Genomic DNA, 24299 nt, shown 5'->3' with positions numbered 1-24299 from the left:
TACTTAAATGTATTTAAACACATCCATCCAATAGTAGGACAGAAGACTGTTTCGGTGTGTTGACCTGGTTGAGCGTCTCCTGCAGATGGACGTTGTATTCTCTAACTGTTTCCATGGTAACCTCCATCTCTGTACACCGTTCCTTCAGCAAGCTCTGTTCGGATTGGACAGCAAGGCGCCACACCTGCAGCTGCTCTTCCAGTAGCCTTCAACAAAGAAAGAAACAACAATAGCGTGATGGTGAATACTCATCCTGCGTCCTGATTCGCTGTTTGAAGTCAGATATTTTTTTGTTTACCGTTTGTCTCTGTGCAGGTCCCTGACTTCAGTGAGCAGAGAGGACACCTCCAACTTAGAACATAAGACACGACCATCATATACTGTACGGTAAACCTTTTTGGAATGTTTTTAAACAATAGGTGGCAGGGTACGTCTGTATTGCAGAAAGGTGACTTAGTCGCAGTTTACCTGACATGGTATCTGCTTTTTGACTGACACTTCACACATTTATACAACAATGGTTGAGAATTAGGCTAAAAATCATCATTCAAGCCATTTACCCTGTTTTCTCAATTGCTCTGCTGGGCAAATGACAAAGGAGAGTTTGTTTACTCGTGATGCCATCCGAGCTATTGCCACCCAGAAGAATGTGTGACGTGACGTCATAGTGTAGAGACAGACTTTCGAGTGAGAGGTCACGTGAGGTCACCTGTTCTGACAGCATCTCATCAGTCTGTAGTGATTTAGATGAAGATGACTGTAGTTGCACTGAGGAATCATGGGAAACGCGTACAGCAGAGGAGGTGCTCCCACATTCTTCAGCAGTGGAAGCCGAATGGAGAAGTGGAGCGCTGGGGAACAAGTTTGTATTTGATTGGTGCATTTTATACTGTACTTTTTCATCCATCCATTTTCTAAACTCCAAATTCTCCACAGCTAACCTGTGACACTGATCAGGACAATCAATATAGAAAATGGATGGATAGTCATGAAACCCGTCTCACATCTTATGGCTGTCCTTTGCCTCTTCTCTCGTTAGACCCTTCGTCCTTTCACCTCTTTGAGTATATCGTCGCGGTATCAGGGAGTGACGAGCACGGTGCACGACTGAGGAGAGAGCCTCTCGCCAGGTGGGCTGACGAGCAGAGGGATTGTAAGAAGTTGCTTCAGTCAACCAACCATTTTCTTCATGTCCGCTGCCTTTCAACTTGTTACTTACCTGTGTACAGAACTCAATCACTGGGTGGTGACTCTTGTGTTTCCATGTCTGTTGCTCAGAGAGGCGGCAACTCTGACACACGTGGACCTTCAGACACTTCACACAACGGTACCTGAACACACACACAGCCCCCGAAATAGTTAGTGTTTCCCAAAACTGGGAAAAAAAATACCACAAATTAGAATCTCATAGATACAAAGTAGATGACGCATGCGCAAGACTCTCATAGTTCTCACCAACAGTCCAAACTAGCTCCAATACTTATTTGGACAATGCTTTGGCGTTATTCAGTGGCATTATAGAAACATAACCAGATTTGATTAGCGAATAACGGAGGATAATTCCCCTCAAAAAATTCACAAACAGGTAACTGCACTCGCCTAATTCCAGTGATGGGAAATATCTTGCAGATATGACAGCGGACAGTGTGAACGACCTTCCGACTTATGAACAGACGATATAGTACGGGAAGCCATAGCAACAGACGGGGCTCACTCTGCAGCCATGATGACACGTGTTCGCTGGTCACGGTGGAGGTCAGCACCTGCAAACATTTAGTGCAACTGTCACCATGAAGTAAGGTTCAGAAGTATAGTAGTTTTTCTAGCTTTATGCCCCTTCTGCAAGACAAAGCTAGCATACTGTACATGTATTTTTGTTTAAAAAAATAAATGCTTTATTGTTCTTTTATAAAACGGGATGTGACTTTGCAAACAATAGAAATATGTGGGTCCCAGTGTGACAACAGAGCCACTGCAATAGAACATGATTTACCTTTACAATCAAACACCAAGTGAAGTTGGCTGAATTGACGATGTTAATAATTAAAAAAAACAAAACAAACAAACCAAAAACTACACAAATAGATAACTGAACAAAATGTTATCTCACCCCATTAAAACACGACTTCACTGCCTCTTGGGCATCACCAAAAAGCCCTTCCTCCTGGATGGCCGCAGGTATCTGAACATGCATGACGAGGAGTCAGATGACGAGGGCAGGATGGGAAATGTAGTTACTACGGTTTACCTGGTTGACATCTTCCAACACAGATCTCAGAGAAGACCTACTGACAGACCCAGACGAACTTGCCGCTGCACACACCAGGGCTGAGATACAGTCACCCGTGTTAGCAAACACTTCATCAAAAGGAACTTAAATATTTTCAGACACATTTTTCACCTCCATATTTCAGCAAGAGAGTTTCCGCCGATAAACAGATGAGAGCAATATGGAGAGAAATAGCCCTTATTTGACCCAGCTGATTCCTGAAACACAAAGTACAAATCCAGTTGTGCACAAACAAACAATGTTATCCTGTAAACCTGTTATCAATATGTCAATGAGATTTCACCTATCGAAGATCTTCAATATAAGACTGCATAATTTCTCGGACGGCTCCACAGTGGAATCATCTGCAAATTCTAATGACGCAATCCTGAACATCCTGTTCAGGCGCTGGGTTACTTCATCCTTGCTTAGAAGAGAGTCCCGCTGCCGCTTGGCTCTGCCCCCCAGGTCAAAGGCGGCCTCGATGTGGCGAACCAAAACAACATCCACTGGAAGCACAGTGAAGAATGTATTTCTCAAATCAACAAGTCAAGTCAAAAAGCAGTTAGCGACCTGTACCACGTTACTGTAAGCAAACTGACTGTGACAGATGTTCTGTAGACTTTCAAGTTTCATTGCGACTCTGTAGGCTGGGGGGCGGATTTTGTTGAAGTCCTCTAGATCTGAAACTTGAAACAAACGAACACTGTGTAATGGAAGGCATTCAGGGGTAGATTCACGAAGAATGCGCAGTACCCGCTAAGAGCGCGAAATATAGCACCACAACTGCACCCGCAATCAAGGATATTGCTCGAATCATATATCGGCGCAAACACACCAACAAAATTGACAGCTTGGAGCAAATTTGCACCTGATTCACCACACATGGCAATGGATTTGCGGCAAGAACATGGTTGTTATAGTAACAGTTACGAGAAAGATGACATTATCAGAAAGCGAGGTTGGACCGAGAGGAAGCGTTTAGAGCGCCATTAAGATGTACAGAGCAGAGAGGATGACAACGACATCATTAATTTATAAATTACAAATTATTGGTGCGATCATTTAAAAAATATATATTTTCAGAGTTTGATGTGGGCATACAGTATGCATCTGGCACATAAAAATGATCATAAAATTCAGGTATAAACTGAAGAAGATTGTTTTAGAAAGGTGATTGAATAACATCTGTTTTTGCGGTTTTTGTTTTGGTTACCTTTGTTTTATATGATTGGTATTGAGTCTGTTGCAAAATTATAAAATTGTTTTTAATGATTTCTTTCAATTGTAATCAATGGTTTGTGGGAAATTATGTAATTTAATATTGTAATTTTTCCTTGTCAGTATCGTTGATGATTTCAATTGTTACATTGCATTTTTTTATTTTTATTTTTTATTTTAAATTTAACTGTGTTAGGTGTAAGGACCCCAGGAAGAATGGCCATGACTCCCACAAGGTAGTGATGGCTAATGGGGATCCTAACAAATACACACACATTATACAAACACGATTCTAATCAGAATGCTGTGTTTACATGAGTAGGGGCACATAAAGCATTAGGGGTGTTAAAAAAAATCGATTCGGCGATATATCGCGATACTACATCGCGCGATTCTCGAATCGATTCAATAATCGGCAGAATCTATTTTTTTTTTTTTTTTTTTTTAAGGATTCACACCTTGAGCATGGAAGAATGTTATATGAACGGCACATTAAGCCTTAATATTTTTATTTTAATGCTGTTCAAACATGAAACAGATTACAACCTCTATAAGACTGAAATTTCAGATAAATAAATAATACATTTTCATATAAATCTTACACTCTACAAGCTTACTGATTAGTATTTTCTAAATATGAATGAAAAAAAATCGCAACAATCGACTTATAAATTCGTATCGGGATTAATCGGTATCGAATCGTGACCATTCGTATCGGGATTAATCGGTATCGAATCGAATCGTGACCTGTGAATCGGGATACGAATCGAATCGTCAGGTACTAGGCAATTCACACCCCTATAAAGCATATTGTAAATATATTTTTTTGGTCGACTTACACATGCACAACGCATTCCAAAAATGTTTTTTGTCTCTTGGGAGGCTGGAATGAATTAATGACACTTCCATATATTTTAGTGTAGAAAAATTATTTGAGATTGGATTGTTTGGAGTTTATGAGCATTGTGGGGGAATGATTTAAACTCGCATCTCACAGCACCACTGTACTATTTACTACTGTTCTGCAAAATTTAAAAAAATAAATAAATAAAAAAAACATGAAAAAAGAACTTACTGAGACTGTTGGCATCCATGTTGGGTTACAGTCTGAAAATGAAAAAACTGTCACAATAATGTTTCTATTACTCAGAAAAGCAAAGTTTGCCGTCAGAATCATATTGCAAATATGACATCGATTAGGTTTGTGTTTTGAAATATTAGCCCTGGAGCAGATAAATGAAACAATAAATAATGACGGTTAACAACCATGATGGTCGTCAAGAAACAAGTTTTCTAATTATGTCTTCCCTTTTTTGGACTTTGTAATCCATTGAGTTTAGCAGAAACTCACCTGCAGCCTTCTTCGCTTCCAATCGACCTGAAGGTGTTAAATCTTTAATGCCATTCTGGTTTCATCTGTCATCACAGCTGCTGCTCACCTGTCGGCGCTGGACCAATCAGCAGCCAGAGTTACTGATGACATCATCGGGGGGGATCAAAGTCAGGTTTGTAGCTGAAGCGAACAATCTGTGTCACTCTGTAGCATCTTTGTTTGTTTGTGTTGGCGCTGTGGCCGTTGTCTCGGCTCACACTGGCCGTTTGTGTCTTCTATGCTTTCTTTGTCTCATGGCACCATGACACACTCCAACTTTTTATTCTCCTTAGATCAATGAGCTTGTGACGAGATCAGCGTGGTGCCACTCTGATCCAGACTCCAGCTTCATGTTCTCCAACTCAATGGCATGGCAGCGCGTGGCATAATGTTCATATGTGGGAAAAAAAAATGCATATTAACTGTAGCTTACTGGCAATCGTTAGGTGAGGTCTTCGGCTCATGATGTCAAACTAACCATGACGATTTAAATTAATTCTATTTGAACCAGGACATTTATTAAATGTGTTGGTCCATTCATGGATCAAGCACTGTGACCAAAAAAAAAAAAACTCTTTCAAACAAAATCGTATGTCAATTTGAAATTACCAATGTATTTAATATTCACCCCAGAATATCCATGTTGACATTTGTCCCTTTCAACCAATCCAACCTGCTCTTATAGGCTCCTCCCAGGGGGTGTGGTCTCACAGCCTAATTTTTCAGCGAATTACGGTTTCAGTCAGTTGGCGAATGATTTGGCATCACTCAAGTTCTGCAGTTGGTGAGGACTCTACACCACACACATGAATATGAAAAGTCAATGTTACCATTACGCAGTTTTTACTGATTGAACAACGTTGATGCATTTGCCGTTTCAGAATTTGAGCTGCGCTGAGGTGAACATGAAGTTCTCTGTTAGCATCTTTCTGCTGACCTGCTTCACTCTGATGGGACTTGGTATGTTTCATCCTTTAAGTTTCAAACAAAAACTATTCAAAGTTAGCATGTTCTTTTTGTGAAGCCTACATAAAGAACATATATGACGATTGTGTTTCAGGCTCAGCAATTCGCTGCTACAGTTGTAAAGATTACACAGCAAGTTGCTCCAAACAACGAGACTGCAGCTATGACGACGCCTGTCTGACGCTCACAGAGAGAGGTGCTGAAAAATTGCATTTGTAAAATTATTATTTTGCCCCAACGTCTTACTCTGCGCATAGGTCCTCATTATCAGCATTGTGACGGGTATTATCGCTATTACACCATACCTACCGTAACTGTTTATGTCCGTCATTGCGTGATGAAATCCATATCTGCACATCAGCAACCCTGTTTCTTTCTGGCGCATGTTGGCACTCAACGTTGATGTAGCATTACTAAGGTAAAATGGCACACAGATAAATTGCTGGGCAGTGAAAGAATATGTGGTCACGTGGCACAATAAGGTATGTTCTGCTAGTGGTGTATGTACCTGTTTACATTATTTACATCTATATCTAGATGTACATACATTGTGCTGGAATTATGTTTTTACTACGGTGTTATGGTAGGTTAGCGATAGAGATATACTATAGAAAATTCCAACTTGCCACAAAATATTTTATTTGTATCCCAGGACGGGTAGAAAATATTTGGTAAGAGCCTTAAAGGAGAGCTCAGTGCCAAGATATAAATGAAACGTTGTGGTTGTATTTTGTGCCATTGTGATGCTCACTTTTACAAATTGTTGCACATGCAGTTGTAATTTTCATCCTCAAGTTGCATGCTGGTCATTTGTGTCCACCACTTACTTTTTCTGAAACATTTTAGCTGTGTTAATGCAAATGTAGCTTCCCAAGGAATGGGGATTATTGTTCGATTTTGTAGTTTCCAACTTCAGCTGTTTAAATATATCAATAATACACGGTTTATGTCAACTTGTACCTTTTGGCTCTAAAGTGGTCACCCCTATCAAATTAGAATCTAGAAAAATAAATACATTTGGGTAAAATTGGGTTCATTGCGAATCAGCACTTTTAGTACCTTGCCACAAGGTACTCACTTTTTTTTGTTTATTAACAGCCTTGACATGCCGTATAAACATCATTGGCGCTGTACTTCAGATACATTTGTTTTTGTTTTTTTTGCCTAAAATAGAAAAGTGGTTTGCTAGCGAAACATTTTTTTTTACTTACTGTATTTCTACCTTACACATAATTTACTTTTAATCATAGAACGATCAAAATAAGGGAACTATCACATTGTTTTGTAGTTGGAGCGGATTGATTGAAATTAATTTCATTGTGAGGAATAAGCGGTTCTGAAAATGGATGGATGGATGTCGAAGAGCCCTCTGCTGGCTGTAGAAAGATTGCATTATTAGCACCCATTCATTTTCTGTGCTGCTTATTAGGACTGGGAATCTTTGACTGTCTCACGATTCGATTCAATTACGATTTTTGGGTCTACGATTCGATTCAGAATCAATTTTCGATTCTAAATTATTTGATTGATAAATGATTTCTGCTTCAATTTACAGATATGCCCAACATTGTAATGATCTACTCCAGTCTGGTTTGCAAGACAAAATGACAAATAGAGACATTAAAGTGTCTTTTTTTGTTTGTTTTGTTTTTGTTTAAACATGTATTACTTTTGTATTGTAAGTGCCTTTTTCCACAAAAACAGCATGTGGGCTACAACTTCCTTTTTCCCCTTCTTCTTCATTTCTAATTTAAATAAAATCGATTTTTGGATATTAAATATCGATTCGATTCGATTAATAAATGAGAATCTTGATTCTTTTATGAATGATTTTTTTTTTTTTTTTTGGCACACCCCTGCTGCTTATCCTTACTTGCCTTGCGGGTTAGGTGGAGCCTAATCCACACCCAAGTGAACTGGTCGCCAGCCAATCAGATTTTTTTTTTTACAATATAAGAGACAAAGGTTGAAAAGTGACAAGGTGTCACCTTGAAAAAAAATGAATGTACATTTTATACTAATGCAGTGCTTCTCAAATAGGAGGTTCTTCAATACTGAGCAAATTCGAACTGTGTTGAGTTATGTATGATGACACGAGGTTCAACTGGTTCTTTTGTGCACGTGTTCCAGGTGGGATGACCTTCCGCCAGTGCCTCAAGTATTCAGACTGCGAGTACAGCCGATTAGGACAAATGTTCCCACAGGTAGAAAAGTGAATTATTCCATGAAGAAGCACTGTCTTCAGAAAATATTGATCCCTGTCTTTTGATTCCTAGGTGTCCAGTTTTACATTCAAGTGCTGCAACTCGGATCTGTGTAACTCCGCCCATTCTATCAAAGCAAGTTCTCTGATTGGTCTGCTGGCATCTGTAGCCGCCACATGGTGGGTGACCCACTAATGCCACCAGTTTGATGACTGATCCCAGCTTACTGTCACGCCATCGATGTCCATGGGGAGCTGATTATTGGTTGGACTGGTGTCTTTTTTTATTTTTTATTTTTATGAAAACTCACTGCTGTTTGCGGTTTTAATTTGGTCCCAATTTAATTAATGTTGGTGGGGGGGGAAAAAAATCAGGCACTTCAAGAGCTGTCTGATGGGGATGACGACAAAGAATAGTAATAATACTATAACTAGTTGATTTCGTAAAGTCACTGGTTAGAATGCTAAAACGGGATAAATATTTAAGAAGGTATAACACTACACCAAAAATCATTTTTTGGTCTGTACCTTGGTTTTAAGGTCATTGTTTTGTTCACATTCAATACAGTAAGGCAGTCCAAACTCGGTCCTCGAGGGGCCTGCAGGGTTTGGATGTTTCTCTTCTCCAACACACCTGAAGCTCATCAGCAAGCTCCAGCCCTCGAGGGCCAAGTTTGGACACCACTGCAGTAAGGGAACAAAATGCAAAACAAACTGCCTGGATCTTTTCTTTTTAGGAAAATGCAACATCAAGAGTTTATCTTCATTTTGGGAAATGACGCAGACAAAATACAGTAATGTATTGAACAGTTGTCTTATTAGGCTGTTTAAATGTCACTGGAAATTGTGTTTGCACTGTGCTATACTTTAAAAAAAAACTATGGTTAGCCATGATGTCGTCTGCTAGCCAGAAGCTGAGCTGCACTGTGTTTGTTTGCAGACTTGTCATGTGTCTACTTCTTGTCCCTCACCTAACATGTTCAGTGTGGGAATAATTGCTTGATCATATTCTATAATTGCCCCTGCATTTGGTTTTAATTTTAAGGTGAGTTTTGAAAAATTGTGGCAAGCTTTCGCGGGCCTTGAGTTTGACACCTGTACTTAAAAGTTTATGTAACGTTCAAATGTAATTGTGCTTGTAACTACTGTAAACAAAATAAATGGTAGATGTAAATAATGTATCACTCTACTTGGATTCTATTCTTATAGAGAATAATATTTGAAACATGATTTAAAATAAATAAATAAATACTTGGTTATTGCAGATGATAGCAAACAGGCATCTGCATTTTTTCCCCATTGATTCCATCATGCAACTGGATACAACCACATGGGTACATTTGCACCACCTAGTGGGGAAGATGGCGAATTATAGTGTTGTCGACGCTACCACGCTTTGACAGGGAAATGTTGACATTCTTGAAATTTCAGGCTGAACCTAATTTGCACCATAACATTTACTTTCAATACACCATCCAAATGCTCAATTCTTCTGTACTTCTACTTGCACAACTTGCTGTCCGGAACAGCAAAATTCACAATAGATTTTTATTTTATTTTTTTCAAATTAATATTATGTATTCATTTATTTTATTTTTATTCTACGCTCAATTGGCACATCCTACAATTGAAGATGGCTGTCTAAATGGCAATTCGAATTGGACCAAGAAATGTATTGAGCCATTCATGGATCAAACACTAACCTCTGGACAAAAAATAAATAAATAAAAAGCTACCTTTTAAACAAACAAATGTATCAATTTGAAAGCACAAAAAAGTACATTCCCTCCCTAATGCTGCTGGTGTTGCCTGCGAGATGGCAATTCACTTCGGCATAACCGACAAATGCAAGAAATGCGGCATGAACATTTGTTAGGCAACAGCAGGCAGCCACGGGGCAAGGCATGGTTGTCACGTTCAGCTTTGTGTGTCAGTAGGTGGCTTTATAACTGATATCGCTTGAATCAGAAGTAAGACCAATACACAAAGGTGGCGAAAGTACCCACATTCTACCCTTACTGTAAAAAGTCTCTGGTAGACAGACACTGGGAAAAGTACAAGTACAAACATACTCGCTTCAATGAGCCTTGGTGCAAAAGTACAATAATAGGGATTCATTTTTACTATCAATTACAAATAAACACTGTAACAGTCTGAAAACTACTTTTCTTAATGGATCCTAGTAGATACCTGAACTCCTCAGTGTCCCGTTCAGCAAACAAAGTATTTATTGTGAGCATGATCCTGATGATGTCAGGAGGATGTGAACATGTGATCAGCTGACCTTCTCAGTTAAACGCTGGATGATTCAGCAGCAGCAGCACTGAGGTGACTTTCCGCTTCTCTTTGTCTTTGTTGGTTATACCGACTTTTGTTTTAGTTAGCTTTTTAAATTGGAGGATTTTGATGTCTTTGAAAGTGTTTTGGAGAACCTTCTATTTTGAATGTTTTAAATGAGTTATTTCTATGTTTTTATTGTATCTTGTGTGGTCTTCTTGGACATTGAATTTCTGTAGCTATCAAGATTTTATTTACCAAGCAGTGTTTCAAAAACAATAATACAGCTGCAACGCAATGATTAAATGTTTAATAATAATTAAAACAAAAGTAACAGTGGACTTGTTTCTTACCTCATCAGTGTGGTTACCTCATCATGGAGAGTAAACTGGATTTGTCTCGCCTGACCGATGAGGAAGCGAAACATGTCTGGGAGGTGATTCAACGTGACTTCAACCTGCGGAAAAACGAGGAAGAACGATTAGGGTGGGTCGAATTGTTCATATTGATATATAATAGTGATATATGTTCATCAAATACTTGAAATCTTTTTTGTTGTCATTTTATGGTGCACAATCATGCAACCACATTGGGTTATATCACAAATAGAAACTCACGTAGTGGTGAGTTTGAGTTTAAGAATGTGACATGATCAATTCTGAGTTTTAATGGAACTTGCTGAAGGTCTTTGGACGGAAGTCATGCGGCATGTTTTCATGCAAACAATCAAGGAATGTGAGCGTGAAAAGCTGCAGTCATCATGACAGTCACACGGAGAGGCCACAAAGACACTCTTGTGTCTCCACAGCAGACTCAGAATCTTATCAGACCTGGGGCGCACACACACACACACACACACACACACAAACATGCAATTTGCAGGACTATTCAATTGTAATACAAATATAACATTTCCATGAAAGAGAATGTAGGTGAAACCACATGAAAAAAATCCTTCTGATGACAGCATCTACAATTTCATTATCACGTTCACAATCGCTGTCATCACAAGCATAACTGGATTTCCAGGGCCACAATTCCATTATCAGGAACAATTAGATTTTCATGATTTATATACTGTACGTCAGATTCCGAGTTGTTTTTCAGTCATGTGAAGAACAAACAAATGCGTGTATCATTGGTTATTTCCATTTTCAATTGGCAAATACACTAACAAACAAACAATGCAACTCATTATTTTGTTATTCATTTTCAAATCTATCACAAACTTCTCAGAGCATTGACCGGATTGCAGCCCGGACTGCTCTGTTGTCTTAGAAGACATTTTGCCTCTCATCTGACCAATTGATTCCCCCTCTCAGATGCTGATGCCAGCGCCCCATCTGCCCCCCCCCCCACCTTTGCATTTACATGCCACTGCACCAAACTAATAAGCTCCTATTGTTTGACAGCAAATTGAAGGACTCCATCGAGAAGGAGGACACCAAGCGTGAGCTGCTGGGCGGGCAGACCAACTTGGCCGACTCGCTTTGTATCCGCTGCCTGCAACCTTTTAAGTTCCTGGTGAACAGCAAGCGGCAGTGCCTGGACTGCCGCATGTTCATCTGCAAGTCATGCAGCCGCTACAACAAGAAGGAGCACGGCTGGGTGTGCGACAACTGCCGCATGACCAGGTGAGCCACGTGTGCGTGTATTTCCTGTACGGTTTGCAGTTCGACCATACTCAACGGCGTGTTCACTCCTGCAAGGGTTCTGAAGATCGGCACCCTGGGGTGGTACCATGACAACATCCGTAACCGTTTTAAGCGCTTCGGCAGTGCCAAGGTGATGAGGTCACTGTACAAGAGGCTGAATGGAGATGGTGAGCACTTAGTGGATCTGAACAGTGTTTCATATTTTGACGATGCAGTGGTGCCTTGAGTTATGAGTTCTGGATACTTCGGCTAACTGCCGCATTCCAAAAACATTCATTCAATTGTCTTTATGTGTGAGTGTGACACCCCATGAAGTAGTACATTTGTATGATGAAAATGTCTCAAAGTCTGCTCACACCACAACCCTGTTGAGAATAAGTGGAATAGAAAATGGATTGGTATTGCCCTTGTCATGTCCTTCTCCATGCATACAAATCCAGCTAATTGAATTGGCTGTCAGAATTGCATGTGTCCTCCCACAAGTGACAATCAAATCATCATGCTAACAATGTTTATTGGAATACGGAAGCGTATTGTTGCTACACCAGGAAACGGAGAAAAAAAAAAAAAAAAACATCAGCCATGTCACGTTTTAACATAATAAATATTATAAATAAATAAATAACATGAATCTTATATAAAAAACGTGAAAATTATCATGTAAAAACGTGAAACTTATAATTTTCATGTTTTTACATGTTTCATGTTTGTACATGATAAGTTTCATGTTTTAACAATATCATGTTAAAATGTGAAATGATCATGTTAAAACATGAAACTTATGGAAAAACGGGAAAATTATTTTAAAACGCTCCTTTTGTTTTTTTTCCTGATGTGGCACATGTGATCGACCACCATATGCTAACAGCTAATAAAGTACTTTTTTTGTGACAGGTGGAAGAGATGACGACACTCAGAGCATGCCCGATGTCCGCAGCAGTGAGTCCTTAAAATACTTACAATTCCAACGGACAAATAAACAGCAATATGTTCAATTCCTATGTTGCTAACACACAAAGGCTGCACTCTTTTCAGTATGAGTAGTATGTTAATTAAGTACAGTAATTTGATTGCCGTGGTGGTTGAGTTCAGAGCATCCACGAAATAGATGAAATCCGTGAAATAGAGGCTATTTATTAATATTTCATGCCTATAACCGTTGTGACCGGTATGTTGAATGACATGGAAGTGGAAGAATAAGGATGCCCAGTTGGCTAGCAAGCATTAACCACTGTGTTTGTGGAGTGACAGTGTCAGTTGAGGCATGTTAGGTGCTTGTTATTGTTAGTTCAATAAAGAGACAGCACCGGTGGCCATGTGCACCTCCCTCTATCCTAACCGCCAGATTATAATTCATTTTACTAGCAGGGGTAGGCTATATTAAATTAGCTAACATCGTTTACTGTAGGCGTGCAGTTGTGCAACTTAATTCAGTTGCACTTTTCCAGGGACATTTTTTTTTTTTTGGCGCGGGGGCGTCTGAAGCACATATTACCACTTATGGGGCATTGGTCAATTACAACTTTTGGAAAACAGACTCAAGGCTGTGACAGGCGGATGAGTTAGGTCATGTCGTCATCAAGTGCATTTCTGAGGCGGGGCAAACATTACCAGACAGACAGTGAAAAGATCCAATCAGCGAAGGGTAGACACGACATCACAAAAGCAGGACATATATGTACATAAAATATAATATTCAGATTTAGGCTAAGTCTGTGTGTAAACAGTAGCAGTTGGGTGGATGCGGAGTAAATTCAACATGGCCACCCGAAAAGAGACAGTAGTGAATGACTTATGTCGTCATTGCGGTAAAAACATGAAGATTCTTCATGAAAGACTTCCGGCGCCGAACAGTTCGTCACAGCAAATAAATGAATTGAATGTTTCAGCCGGAAATCGCTTTCGCCAGCTGATTGACCAGACCAAATTTCTTTCGTTCAAGAAAGTGGGTGTGGCTTTCCAGGCCAGATTTCATTAGCTGTGTAATACAAATCTGATACAGGCACAACCTTAACATAAGTAAAATATAAATAATTTTGTGTTGCAGACCACTACGCTGCTATCGATGATGATCAAGGAGAAATGGAGGCACAACGATACAAATCGGTAAAACAAAATAGAATAATACTTAATACTCTACAATAAAATGATGTTGTTCTTTTACATAAATTGTCTTTTAGATGCGTAAAAATAAACGCCTGTTGTCAGTTCATCCGTTCGACTTTGACTCAGAAGACTACTTCCCCTCAAGGCGCTCATCGGTGCAGGTAATACACACAAAATTTCAGCACAATCTGCCATTGCTAAAATAGTGTGTAGGCCTCAGTGTCAAGGGCTGTCACTTTTGGCATTGAAGGCCCTCGGCCAATTATATTGACATTGCAGCACATAAAAAAATAAAAAATAAATTCTGATAGGACAAAAAAATAAATACATTTAAAAAAAAATACACACTAATGGAAGCTGGGCAGACAAAAGAAGGATGAGAAAATGATAATGGTCAGTTTTGTTAGGCCAGCAGCTTGTGCGCCTTGACTGCACACCATTGGAGCATTCAGTTAAATCATCAAGGTACATTTTTTTAATGAGACATTTATTTTTCACATGCTGTGTACAGCGGCAGCCGTCACAGAAACTCAGGCAGCTGAAAATATAAATATTGCTGAATAAATCTTTTTCAATTGAAATAAGACATTTTATTTGAAGGCTAGTTTGTGAGGAGTACGCTGTTAAGAAAATGGATGGATAGTTTATTTTTAGTATTACTCTAATTACAGTAAGGTTGCAAAGCAATGCTGACGTTAGCATATTTGCTGGAGTACATGCTAGCTGTTAGCTGCTAATACAACTAACTGGTCAAGAGCACCTTAGCAAAAAAAAAGAAAAAAAAAAGACTTTACTCTATTAATATGTCTTTTACTGGTAATATGTGTAACTTTGTTATGTTGATTTGACTGACGCACTACAACACTGGTGAAAACATGTTTAAAAATAAATAAATAAACAGAAGAGCGCACTTACCTCTGCCTTAGGTCTACCTATGGTCAAAGCAATTAGCTTGCTAGCTGGAATGATTGATGAAATTTCTGCTGAGTCATGAAGCTTGTTTTTTTTCCCCTCTTCCATAGATGGCAAAAAAGATTTAAGGAACAGAGTTGTGTGAGCATAATCAGCCTACTACTGTTTAAAATGTGTCTACAATTACATTGTTAAGGCATTTACAAGGAAAATTTGTCAACAAAGTAACAGCAAAAACCGATATAAAAACCCGAAGAAGTTAAGATAGAGGGATAAGAGAAACAAACTTTTGGGGTGTGCTCGAGAGCTATTTTTGGTATTTTCATTAATATTTAGGATTCACTTTTGTTACAGGTAGAGTTATATTTCTGTGTTTCTGTGTTACAACTCAGCAAATTCAGGAGGATCGAGCATACAGGAATGATGCAGAATACGACTTGAACCAACAGAGAATGAATCGCAGGAGAAGTTTGGATCGTTTCGCAATGAGAGCTGGTGAAAAACAAATTCCACTGACTCATTTGCATAAATGTAAAGGTTTACGTGTTAACTCGCGTAAGACTTTTTTTTTTTTTTTTTTTCCCCTCTGCTCCAGATGATTATGGTGAGAATCGGATGGTTCGGACCCGATCTTTGTCCAAGATCAGCTCGGTGGCTCGTCAGCAGTACATTGACACGTCTGATGAGGAGGAGTGTCAACGATTTCCACCCATGTACCAGCCACCCCACCGCCGCCGCAACAGCCGGGCCTCATCTCAGGAAAACCTTGGCCAAAACCCTCCAGTAAGACAATCACCATGCGGCTCATAAATGGAAAAAAAGTCATAATAAACAAAAAAGGATTATTAGTTAGTTCAGCTGTATGCGTAGTAGCAACTGAGAGAGAAGTGCATGTTCAGAGCCTTTTAACACAACATTAATTAGTGAAAAATTCTGTGTAGCAATCACAAAATTAGCGGCAAAATTCAGAATGATAAAATGATAGTAAAATAAAATTAGATAATACAATTATTAAAATAAAATGCTGTCACATGATGCTCACTTTACATTTCTGCCTGCTCCCTATAGTATCCATACCTCGAACCAGCCCTGCGAGACAACAGGGCGATGTGTTTATGTTGCCAAGGAGATCAGTCTTTTGGTGTATTGATAGAGAACCAGACTTAATATTACAATAATACAGAAGAGGATTAGGGCCAGTGAAGAGAGGGGAAAAAGGTTTGGCAGGATTCTTACTTTATTCTCAGAATTTATGACTTTAAAAGTGAGAATTCTGACTTTATTCTCAAAATCCTGAGTTGAAAGTCTGACTTGAAAGTGAGAATTCTGACTTTATTCTCAAAATTCTGACTTTACAGTCTGACTTTAAAGTCTGACTTTAAGGTCAGAATTCCGAGAATAAAGTCAAAATTCTGAGAATAAAGTCAGAATTCTCTCTTTAAAGTCAAAATTCTGAGATTAAAGTGAGAATTCTGACTTATTCTCAAAATTCTCACTTTAAAGTCAGAATTCTGAGATTAAAGTGAGAATTCTGACTTTAAAATCAAATTCTGAGAAAGAAAATTAGAAAGAAAGAAGAGGGAAAAAAAATCAATGAAAGAAATGTTTGATGTTTCAGTCAAAGTACCTAAAGAAAGAGATCTGTTTCCAAATCCTTGTTTTTCCCATGACGCAAATGTGTGGTGATGTCATCTGTTTCATTGCTCTCTGATAGATAAACGAGTTGAACAAGCGCATGTCTGCCATCGAGGGTCTGTTGAATCGTTTGGAGGAAAAGATGTCACCTGCCAACAAGGTGACCCAGGAAGTCTTTCTTCAAAGTGGTTGCTCGTTTGTACAAGTATTTTAATTTACATCCTAGTCTTCATCTTTTACTCTACCTTTAGCTTCCCAAGTTCTCCCTCACCACATCCATAAATCTCCTATTTGGTCTTCCTCTTTGCCTCCTATCAACAAGCTCCATTTCCAGCATCCTTATATCGTCATTTTGTCCCTCCTCTGCACACGTCCAAGCCACCTCCATCTGAAACTGTCCACTTCCTGACTCTGATCATTTGCTTCCTGACTCTGATTAAGGAAGAACGCAACTTTTATCACTCTGCGAGTTCATTTTCATTCCCTGCGGCGCCAGTTGTGATAACAACTCAATTGTTTTCTTTGTTTTTGTTTTGTTTTTGTTTTTTAACAACATGCCTAGTGGGAAAAGAGCAGATGAGATAGAGAAGCTAAAGGCTTCTATTCTTAAATTGGAGAAAAACATAATGGATATAAATCAGAAGATGCTGGAATTGATCCGAAAGGAAAATCACTCACGAAAGGAGATTCTGAAGGAAGTACAACAGCTGCGGAATGAGAATCAAAACCAGAAGAAGGCGATGAAACTAAAAGATCTGTACATTGCTGCCTTGGAGGAACAGGTAGTTGAGCTTGATCAAAAATCACGCATTAATGACATCAACATTACAGGCATTAAAATCATGCCAGGCACATTAATCCATTTCAAGAGCAGGAGTCTTTACACTAACTTTAGACACATACAAGGATTATACACAGAAGAATTCAATTTTATAGCTGTTTCTGAAACATGGATGAAAGATAACAAAGACCTAGACATTGATCTTATAATATGCTATGCACGAACAGAACTGACAAAAGTGGAGGAGTGGTCGCTTTGTTTGTGGACACAAACATTAGGTTTGACGTATTAACTAACTCATTTGCTCCCAAAAACGTATAAATACGTTCTATTTTAAATGTATTAAGCGGCCCAAATACAGATTTATACGTTTTTTGTTTTGTTATTTTATGCTAGAGCATACAGAAGGCTTTGACGCAGCCTCTCAAAGTCAGAGAACGGGTGGAGAAAAATGGTAGTAATGACAAAAACGGCCAGCAGGTGGCAGCGGAGTATATTAGATCAACCAGGGCCATGATGAAAACAAGCTGTTTCCCTCCAATTCTAAGCAAATTTGTGAATAATGATGAAACTTAACTATATTATAATGCTAATTGCTGCAAAACGGATGAAAAAAAAGAGACTAATCTTTCTTTTTGTAGGTTCCATGTTATTATAGCAATAAAACACAATATTCTGTGGGCCTTGCAAAAGCAAGTCAAGTCAAGTCAAATCAGTCAAAATCCAGTAAAACATTCCGGGAGCGAAGGGGGTTGCTTCAGTGAAAATGGCTGGGAGTGAATGAGTTAATGTGTCGACTAGGGTTGATAATCTTCTGGAATGCATAACGATTGAAATTACTTTGACAAAAGGTAAAAATATAATTGTAAGATGTATTTACTGTGCACGGGCTAGAATTACGCCCTATAGTGTCACGCTAATAGATAATATCTTCACTGATGTCATGTTAAATGAGACACTGAGTGGACTGCTGATTAATGACATCACTGACCATCTCCCGATATTTACTATCTACGTGTGGCATCACAGTAACAACATAAGACAAGACTTAAGTCAAATGAGAACATTACTGCACTGAGAAGTGATCTGTTAACTCAAAATTGGAGTTGTGTTTATGATGCAATGGATGTGAACACAGCGTATGGCTGTTTTATAAACAAACGACAACATCAAACTAAACCAAGTCGCTTATGAATGCTTGTAGAAAAAAGAATAACCTATACAAGAGTTTTTTTTGTTTTTTTTTTTATCAAATAAAGGACAAAACAGGCAGAAGTCAGATACAAGAAATATCGAAATAATCTAAATGCGCTACTGAGGGATTGTAAAAAAAAGAAAAGAAAAGAAATTACACCAAATTATTGGATAAAAATAAAAACTATACAGTACTTTCAAATTATGAGATATCATGAACGAGATTATAAAGGGGGAAAAAAGCTAGGCCATCTTATCCTGACTACTTTTATGTCAATAATATAAAAGTGGTGAACATGGAAGAAACTGCAAATAACTTAAATGATTTTTTTTTTTTTTTTTAATCTGTTGGTCCTGACCTGGCCAGAAAAATCCCGGAGTCTAATGCCTTCTGGACTCACACAGGACTCAATGCACTCAATGTTTTTGGAACCAGTCAAGGACATCGAGATAAGACACCTGGTTGCAAAATGTGCAGCCGAATCATCCACCACACACAAGAAATCGACATGAAACTAATTAAGTTCGACTCCCCCTAACTCATATATGCAATCTATCATTTAAAGACCGGGACGTTCCCAAATGAGATGAAAATTGTCAAAGTTGTAACCAGCACAGAGACATTGGCTGGCTCAAAAAAATAATAATTACAAACAACTTTTATCCAACTGATGAAAAGTTATAATTATTGGCTATGATGACATGTGCATGCAAGGTCAAACAAAATCTGGGTGAAACCTCTGAACTGTAAACAAAAAAAATGTAAACATGGCTGAATGTGATATCTATGAACAAGGACAGATAGTCATTTGGGAACTGATACACCACTTCTACTTGTTCCCTGCGCTGGTGGCTGGGATGCTTCTGCTGGGAATCGGATCCCTCTGTCATCATGGGATGTCGAGGAAAATGGAGGTTGGGCAAAAAAAAAAAAAAAAGGCAGTAGAAATGGCGCCTGTGGCTGTGAGCGCTATCACTGGTGTCCACGAAGTTTGTGCTCTGACCTCACCTATCAATCTGTCGTTCACCATTGAAAACCAGAAGGGGCTTAGCATTGAGCCTTGACGCATTCCCCCATCCACCATGTAATTTCAACACTGTCCTCTTCTCATACTGTACATGTTCTAGTCTAGCATACATCGCTGTCACCCCCATGTTATTTTCATTTGAATAAGTGCACAAAATTCATGAACAATGTCCAGCAGGCATCCGGATCATCAGGACAGAATGAGGAAGAGAAGCTGATGAAGAAGTTGAGCGAGCTGGCAGGGAACCTCGGCAACAAAGGCTTGTCATCGGATGACGAGGCGGACAAGAAGGCCTTTCTGAGAGGAAAAATCATCGGTGGAGGCAGGGCGGCGGCTACTCTGGACTCTATGAAGGACCTGAGCTCATCCAGCGACGACGTGCCAAGTGAAGCACAGAAGGTAAGATGACCGTGCTGCCTGGGCAAAATGGGAGGAGACAGGAAGCAGAAAGCTGGATTTGAGGTCAAAGAGTCGCCAAAATCGCCAAAATTTGGACGTATTTGTCAAACATCAAGCTTTCTATGTGTCAGCTCATTTCTGTTCTGCTTTTGCTTCTCCCCATAACAGAATCTAAGTGTCTCTATATCCTAACACAATATTTTCTTCAAACAATGACTGTTAAATTACTTTGTTTGCTTTTGAACACGAGCTTTGCTTTTCACCTTTTTGTTTATTAAATCAAGACATGATTGTCCATGATCAGTTGGTAAAAATATACCTTACATATTTTAAATAGGATTTTGGATCGTTTCGTCATATGCAAATGAAAACCAATAGTCCAACTCGCAATATGCTTCATATCGTGAAAATACATCAATTAAAATAAATACATATTTTAAATAAATAAATAAATACAAACCACAAATCCCTGCTTTTAAGTCAAGTTCTTGTTTCTGATGAGAGCTGAGAAGACGGTTGTTATGGTGAAGCAGTCACTAAACTGGAAGGTGAAGCTGAGTTTAATGAACATTTCTAAGCATTGGTCATGGGATTTGTGTGATGAGAAAGTGGTGACATGAGTTGAGCAGCTTCAAACAGACCCGAAACCGCTTTGAATTTAGACTTCACTGAGGTGGTTCCAGTTTTCCGTAGTCATCCTAATCAGATAAAGGGAGGAAGGTTAGTGGTGCGTTCAGACTGGTCGTGCGGTTGTGCAGGTTTGGTGTTGTCCTGCTAACGTCTGTCCCTCTACATGACTTTCAGAGATCGACCGCCGCCGCCCTCTGTGACCTCACCACTGAGGCCCTGAGAACCATTAATGCCACAGAAAACGCGATGGTTGAGTTTGGCCTGTCAGAGCCGGTCGACAGAACCCACATGTTAGGGACTGATGCTAAACAAGCCGATGAGGCGTTCAGGCAACTTGAGGAAAATGTAAGCCTGCAGCAAATTGCACGCCTTCTTGCCTCTCCCCCACCTTTAACCTCTTTGTGTGTGAAGATCCAGCTACGTTTCTTTGTTTTTTTTTTATTTATTATTACTTCAGTCCTCTGCCATGGCATTCATTACCTGCTCTCCCGCAATGTAATATTCTGTCTGCCATTAAATGCAGGGTTATATTAGTTTTGGAAGCACGTCCGCCTCCCAGTTCTGAGGACTCGGGTTCGAGTCCAGGCTCCGGCCTTCCTGGGTGGAGTTTGCATGTTCTCCCCGTGCCCGCGTGGGTCTTCTCCGGGTACTCCGGTCGCCTCCCACATTCCAAAGACATGCATGGCAGGTTAATTGGGCGCTCCGAATTGTCCCTCGGTGTGCTTGTGAGCGTGGATGGTTGTTTGTCTCTGTGTGCCCTGCGATTGGCTGGCAACCAGTCCAGGGTGTCCCCTGCCTACTGCCCAGAGCCAGCTGAGATAGGCGCCAGCACCACCCGCGACCCTTGTGAGGAATAAGCGGTCAAGAAAATGGATGGATGGATATTAGTTTTGGAGTTTTTCATTTTAGTTAGTTATTATTTCGTTTTGAGATTTTTTTCATTTTTTGGGGGGGTGGGGGGGGGGGTTGTTAGATTTTAGTAGTTTTCATAATTTAATAAATGCTTAGTTTTAATTTATTTTTAGTTAGTTTCAGTATTAGCTTTAGGTTTTTTTTTTTTTTTTTTGTGTTTTATTTGTGTGGAATAATATCCAAAAACCACCATGCGAGCGATGTCATCTGAAGGTGCTTTTCTATTGGCTGCTGCTATATGACATCACTTCTGTGTGACATATTTTCAATTGTCCTTATTTCGCTTAATATCAAAATAAATCTACCTAAAATCACATTTAAAATCATCCCCAAAGGCTTATTCATTAAATTAATTACCAAAGATGAAAACGAAAGACATTTTTGCTATAATTATAGTTAGTTTTAGTTACTGTTGTAAACATAAAATGTAGTTTCAGTTAGTTTTTGTTTTTTAAAAAGCATTTTCATTATTTTATTTTGTTAACAAAATTGTTTTTTGAATTTTAGTTTTAATTTTTTCATTGGTTTTAATTAACTAAAATAAACCTTTGTTAAATGTGGGAAAAAACACCAACAAAATAAATATAATTTTGAATTTAATAATAATAATAATAATAATAATAATAATAATAATAATATATTTTAAATGCATTTTTCATGTGAGCTGAAGTATGGGAATATGTGACTGACATGTATATTTATAAGCACAGGCATGTTAATAACATTAATTATTCAAACAATTATTAGTGCTGAATGTCCATGTTGCAAATTTGGTGGAGATCTAACCAACATGAGGCTGTCAAGGTTTTTTTTTTTACCCTTGAATAAGCAATGAGTCAGGTCAACCACTTGAAAGAAAAATGACAGATTTAATTTGATAAAAACATGCTTGCAAGGTGACAAACATTCCTGGCTGGGGGAGAACGTACATTTGGGGCATACAGTATATGCTGCATTACAAATTTGTTGTTGTGTGCAAAAAAAAGCTATTATACACACCTAAAAAAATGTCACACACAAGACGCAACAAAGACTCTCACATGTAACAAAGAAACTTTCACATTCACCAAACTCGCATGCCAAAAAGTCAAACACAAAAATCTCTCAAAAAATCCCTCACACAAGTGCAAAAAGCTCATCCACAGCAAAACTCTCACACAGAACAAATGAACTCTCACATTTCAATTTAGTCCCTGTGAGCTATTTTCTTTGCAGGCCTATGTGCGAGAGGAAAACGTTATTTTAGGACTGTGCGGCTCCCACCTCATACACCACGCATGTGTCACAGGTGTACATTGCCTCCGGGCAGTCGTACGAACTGGAAACTAAGCTGCGACGACTCGAACAAAGTGCCAAAAATCGTTTCGGCGGCACAACCGATTCTGAGCTTTCCGAGCTGGAGGACGTGGTGGCGCTGACAGCCGCCAGGGTGCAGAGTGCTGAAAGCGAGGTAGGCGGGGCCACAGGCATCAAGCCACCAACCAGCAGTGTTGCTTGCTCTGTCAGAAATTCAAATCATGAAGATGACGCTGTAGTTTCTCTGCAGGTGTCCGATATCGAAAGTAAGCTTGCTGCGCTGCGAGCAGCAGGATCGAAGAAGAAGGTAATGAACAAATTAAGTAATTGTTTATGCTGCATTGTCAGCAATAATGTTTTTTTTGTTTTTGTTTTTTAGGTGTCTGGATCACAGAGAAAGAAGTCTAGTCAAGACCAAATTGCCAGTAAGGCTACATTGTTTTTCAAAAGTCATTATTATGTACAGTATATTGCTGGTGTTGGGTGTAATCCTCGTACCTCCAAGATCATCAGTTTTCAGGAGACCCCAAAATAGTCCAATCATTAACATTGCATCGTCAAAGACCTTTTCAACACTCGAGATTGGTCAACAGTTTGTATGGATTGTGGAAAAATAAGGAAATTCAGCAGATTGTGACATAGGAGGCAGTGATATACAGAATATCATTTTTGTAAAATGTTTTTGTTTCCTCCACAGAATCTGAAAGAAATGGAACTGCAAGGAAATCCAACATCTCTTGAACCAGAAAGTTTCTTCTGCTCAATTAGGTCTCAAAGGTTTTAACCCTTTTTTTTTTCTCTTCAAGGAAATAATTGAAATGAAGTGATGTAATGTAATATTTGGCATGTCCAGTATTTGCAACATTTAGAAACTTTAAGTTGTGTGGATGTTCATATTAAAATATGTTCCAGATTCAAAGATTATTTGAAAATATTAACACTTACAGTGAGTTATTGAAATGTTTACTTTACTCGCAATTTAGCACCCACAAATTCACCTGTTTGCATATTTTTATTTCAATGTTTTTTTTGTGTGTTTTGTTTGTTTCTTAGAACATTTTTGACAGGGGAGTTGGGACAAATGTGGAAATCACTTTTTTTTTTCTTTTTCTTTCAATGCTGTTATATTGAGCGTCTTTGCTACTCGCGGGTCGGACTGGACCCTGTCCACCATGAATAGGGTCTGTTCTTTTACTGATGTTAATGTGGCTGTGGTTGTGCCCATTGTTATATCGTCTGTTTGAGGTTTCCTCCCTTCAAGGGAATTTTTCCTTGCCTCCGTTGCCCAAATGCTTGCCTTTGTAAAGTTGACTTTATTTTCTTATACATACTGTATCATGTACAAGATGTTTGGCTCTTGACATGCTTGATGTGTAAAGTGCCTTGAGATAACTTCATTTGTAAATTGGGTCTAGAAAAATAAAATTGACTTTAAGTGTTGCA

At 38.9% G+C, this 24299-nt stretch overlaps 4 protein-coding genes across 13 annotated transcripts in view; 3 read left to right on the top strand and 1 right to left on the bottom strand.

Annotated features, from left to right (window-relative positions):
- zdbf2 (zinc finger, DBF-type containing 2) overlaps window positions 1-5633 on the top strand; it is a 15265-nt gene extending 9632 nt beyond the window's left edge. For 2 of the 6 annotated variants that reach the window (XR_013282471.1, XR_013282470.1), the window contains exons 9-15: window positions 149-240; window positions 316-862; window positions 1040-1130; window positions 1230-1327; window positions 1630-1795; window positions 4919-4995; window positions 5156-5403. The gene's annotated coding sequence lies outside the window, so the exon portion shown is untranslated. Of the gene's footprint in view, window positions 1-148; window positions 241-315; window positions 863-1039; window positions 1154-1229; window positions 1328-1629; window positions 1796-4918; window positions 4996-5155; window positions 5404-5547 lie in introns of those variants that run through there. The other 4 variants (XR_013282467.1, XR_013282468.1, XR_013282466.1 and 1 more) reach the window with 4 other exon arrangements.
- The window catches only part of dytn (dystrotelin), a 19392-nt gene extending 4233 nt beyond the window's left edge, over window positions 1-15159 (bottom strand). The window contains exons 1-16 of one of the 2 annotated variants that reach the window (XM_077514325.1): window positions 14985-15159; window positions 10662-10765; window positions 4930-6241; window positions 4842-4868; window positions 4566-4597; window positions 2872-2958; window positions 2574-2778; window positions 2402-2487; window positions 2249-2328; window positions 2111-2182; window positions 1600-1763; window positions 1220-1331; window positions 1005-1135; window positions 710-851; window positions 299-351; window positions 65-206 (exon numbers count right to left, since the gene is read on the bottom strand). In XM_077514325.1, coding sequence (XP_077370451.1) covers window positions 65-206; window positions 299-351; window positions 710-851; window positions 1005-1135; window positions 1220-1331; window positions 1600-1763; window positions 2111-2182; window positions 2249-2328; window positions 2402-2487; window positions 2574-2778; window positions 2872-2958; window positions 4566-4584 — 1293 coding nt within the window. In that variant the 5' untranslated portion in view covers window positions 4585-4597; window positions 4842-4868; window positions 4930-6241; window positions 10662-10765; window positions 14985-15159. Of the gene's footprint in view, window positions 1-64; window positions 207-298; window positions 352-709; window positions 852-1004; window positions 1136-1219; window positions 1332-1599; window positions 1764-2110; window positions 2183-2248; window positions 2329-2401; window positions 2488-2573; window positions 2779-2871; window positions 2959-4565; window positions 4598-4841; window positions 4869-4929; window positions 7333-10661; window positions 10766-14984 lie in introns of those variants that run through there. The other variant, XM_077514326.1, reaches the window with a different exon arrangement.
- Window positions 5546-9210, top strand: LOC144014443 (CD59 glycoprotein-like). Its single transcript, XM_077514336.1, has 5 exons — window positions 5546-5646; window positions 5744-5822; window positions 5923-6024; window positions 7959-8032; window positions 8105-9210. Exons 2-5 carry the CDS (start codon window positions 5768-5770, stop codon window positions 8225-8227), a joined length of 354 nt encoding a protein of 117 aa, XP_077370462.1. The 5' UTR covers window positions 5546-5646; window positions 5744-5767; the 3' UTR covers window positions 8228-9210.
- On the top strand, window positions 10319-24299 carry mlpha (melanophilin a). Of its 4 annotated transcripts, none has more exons than XM_077514330.1 (16): window positions 10319-10359; window positions 10670-10794; window positions 11721-11942; window positions 12018-12130; window positions 12858-12902; window positions 14011-14069; window positions 14144-14230; window positions 15374-15476; window positions 15577-15764; window positions 16696-16776; window positions 19797-20018; window positions 20823-20993; window positions 22849-23010; window positions 23107-23163; window positions 23236-23281; window positions 23554-24299. In XM_077514330.1, exons 2-16 carry the CDS (start codon window positions 10685-10687, stop codon window positions 23595-23597), a joined length of 1710 nt encoding a protein of 569 aa, XP_077370456.1. In that variant the 5' UTR covers window positions 10319-10359; window positions 10670-10684; the 3' UTR covers window positions 23598-24299. The 4 variants fall into 4 exon arrangements, with proteins under 4 accessions (XP_077370456.1, XP_077370453.1, XP_077370457.1 ...); XM_077514327.1 differs by having other exon boundaries at window positions 19794-20018; XM_077514331.1 differs by lacking the exon at window positions 20823-20993 and having other exon boundaries at window positions 19794-20018.

This window comes from Festucalex cinctus, chromosome 2, assembly GCF_051991245.1.
Source record: "Festucalex cinctus isolate MCC-2025b chromosome 2, RoL_Fcin_1.0, whole genome shotgun sequence".
Classification (NCBI taxonomy): domain Eukaryota; kingdom Metazoa; phylum Chordata; class Actinopteri; order Syngnathiformes; family Syngnathidae; genus Festucalex; species Festucalex cinctus.
This window is presented reverse-complemented; position numbering and strand designations above follow the sequence as displayed.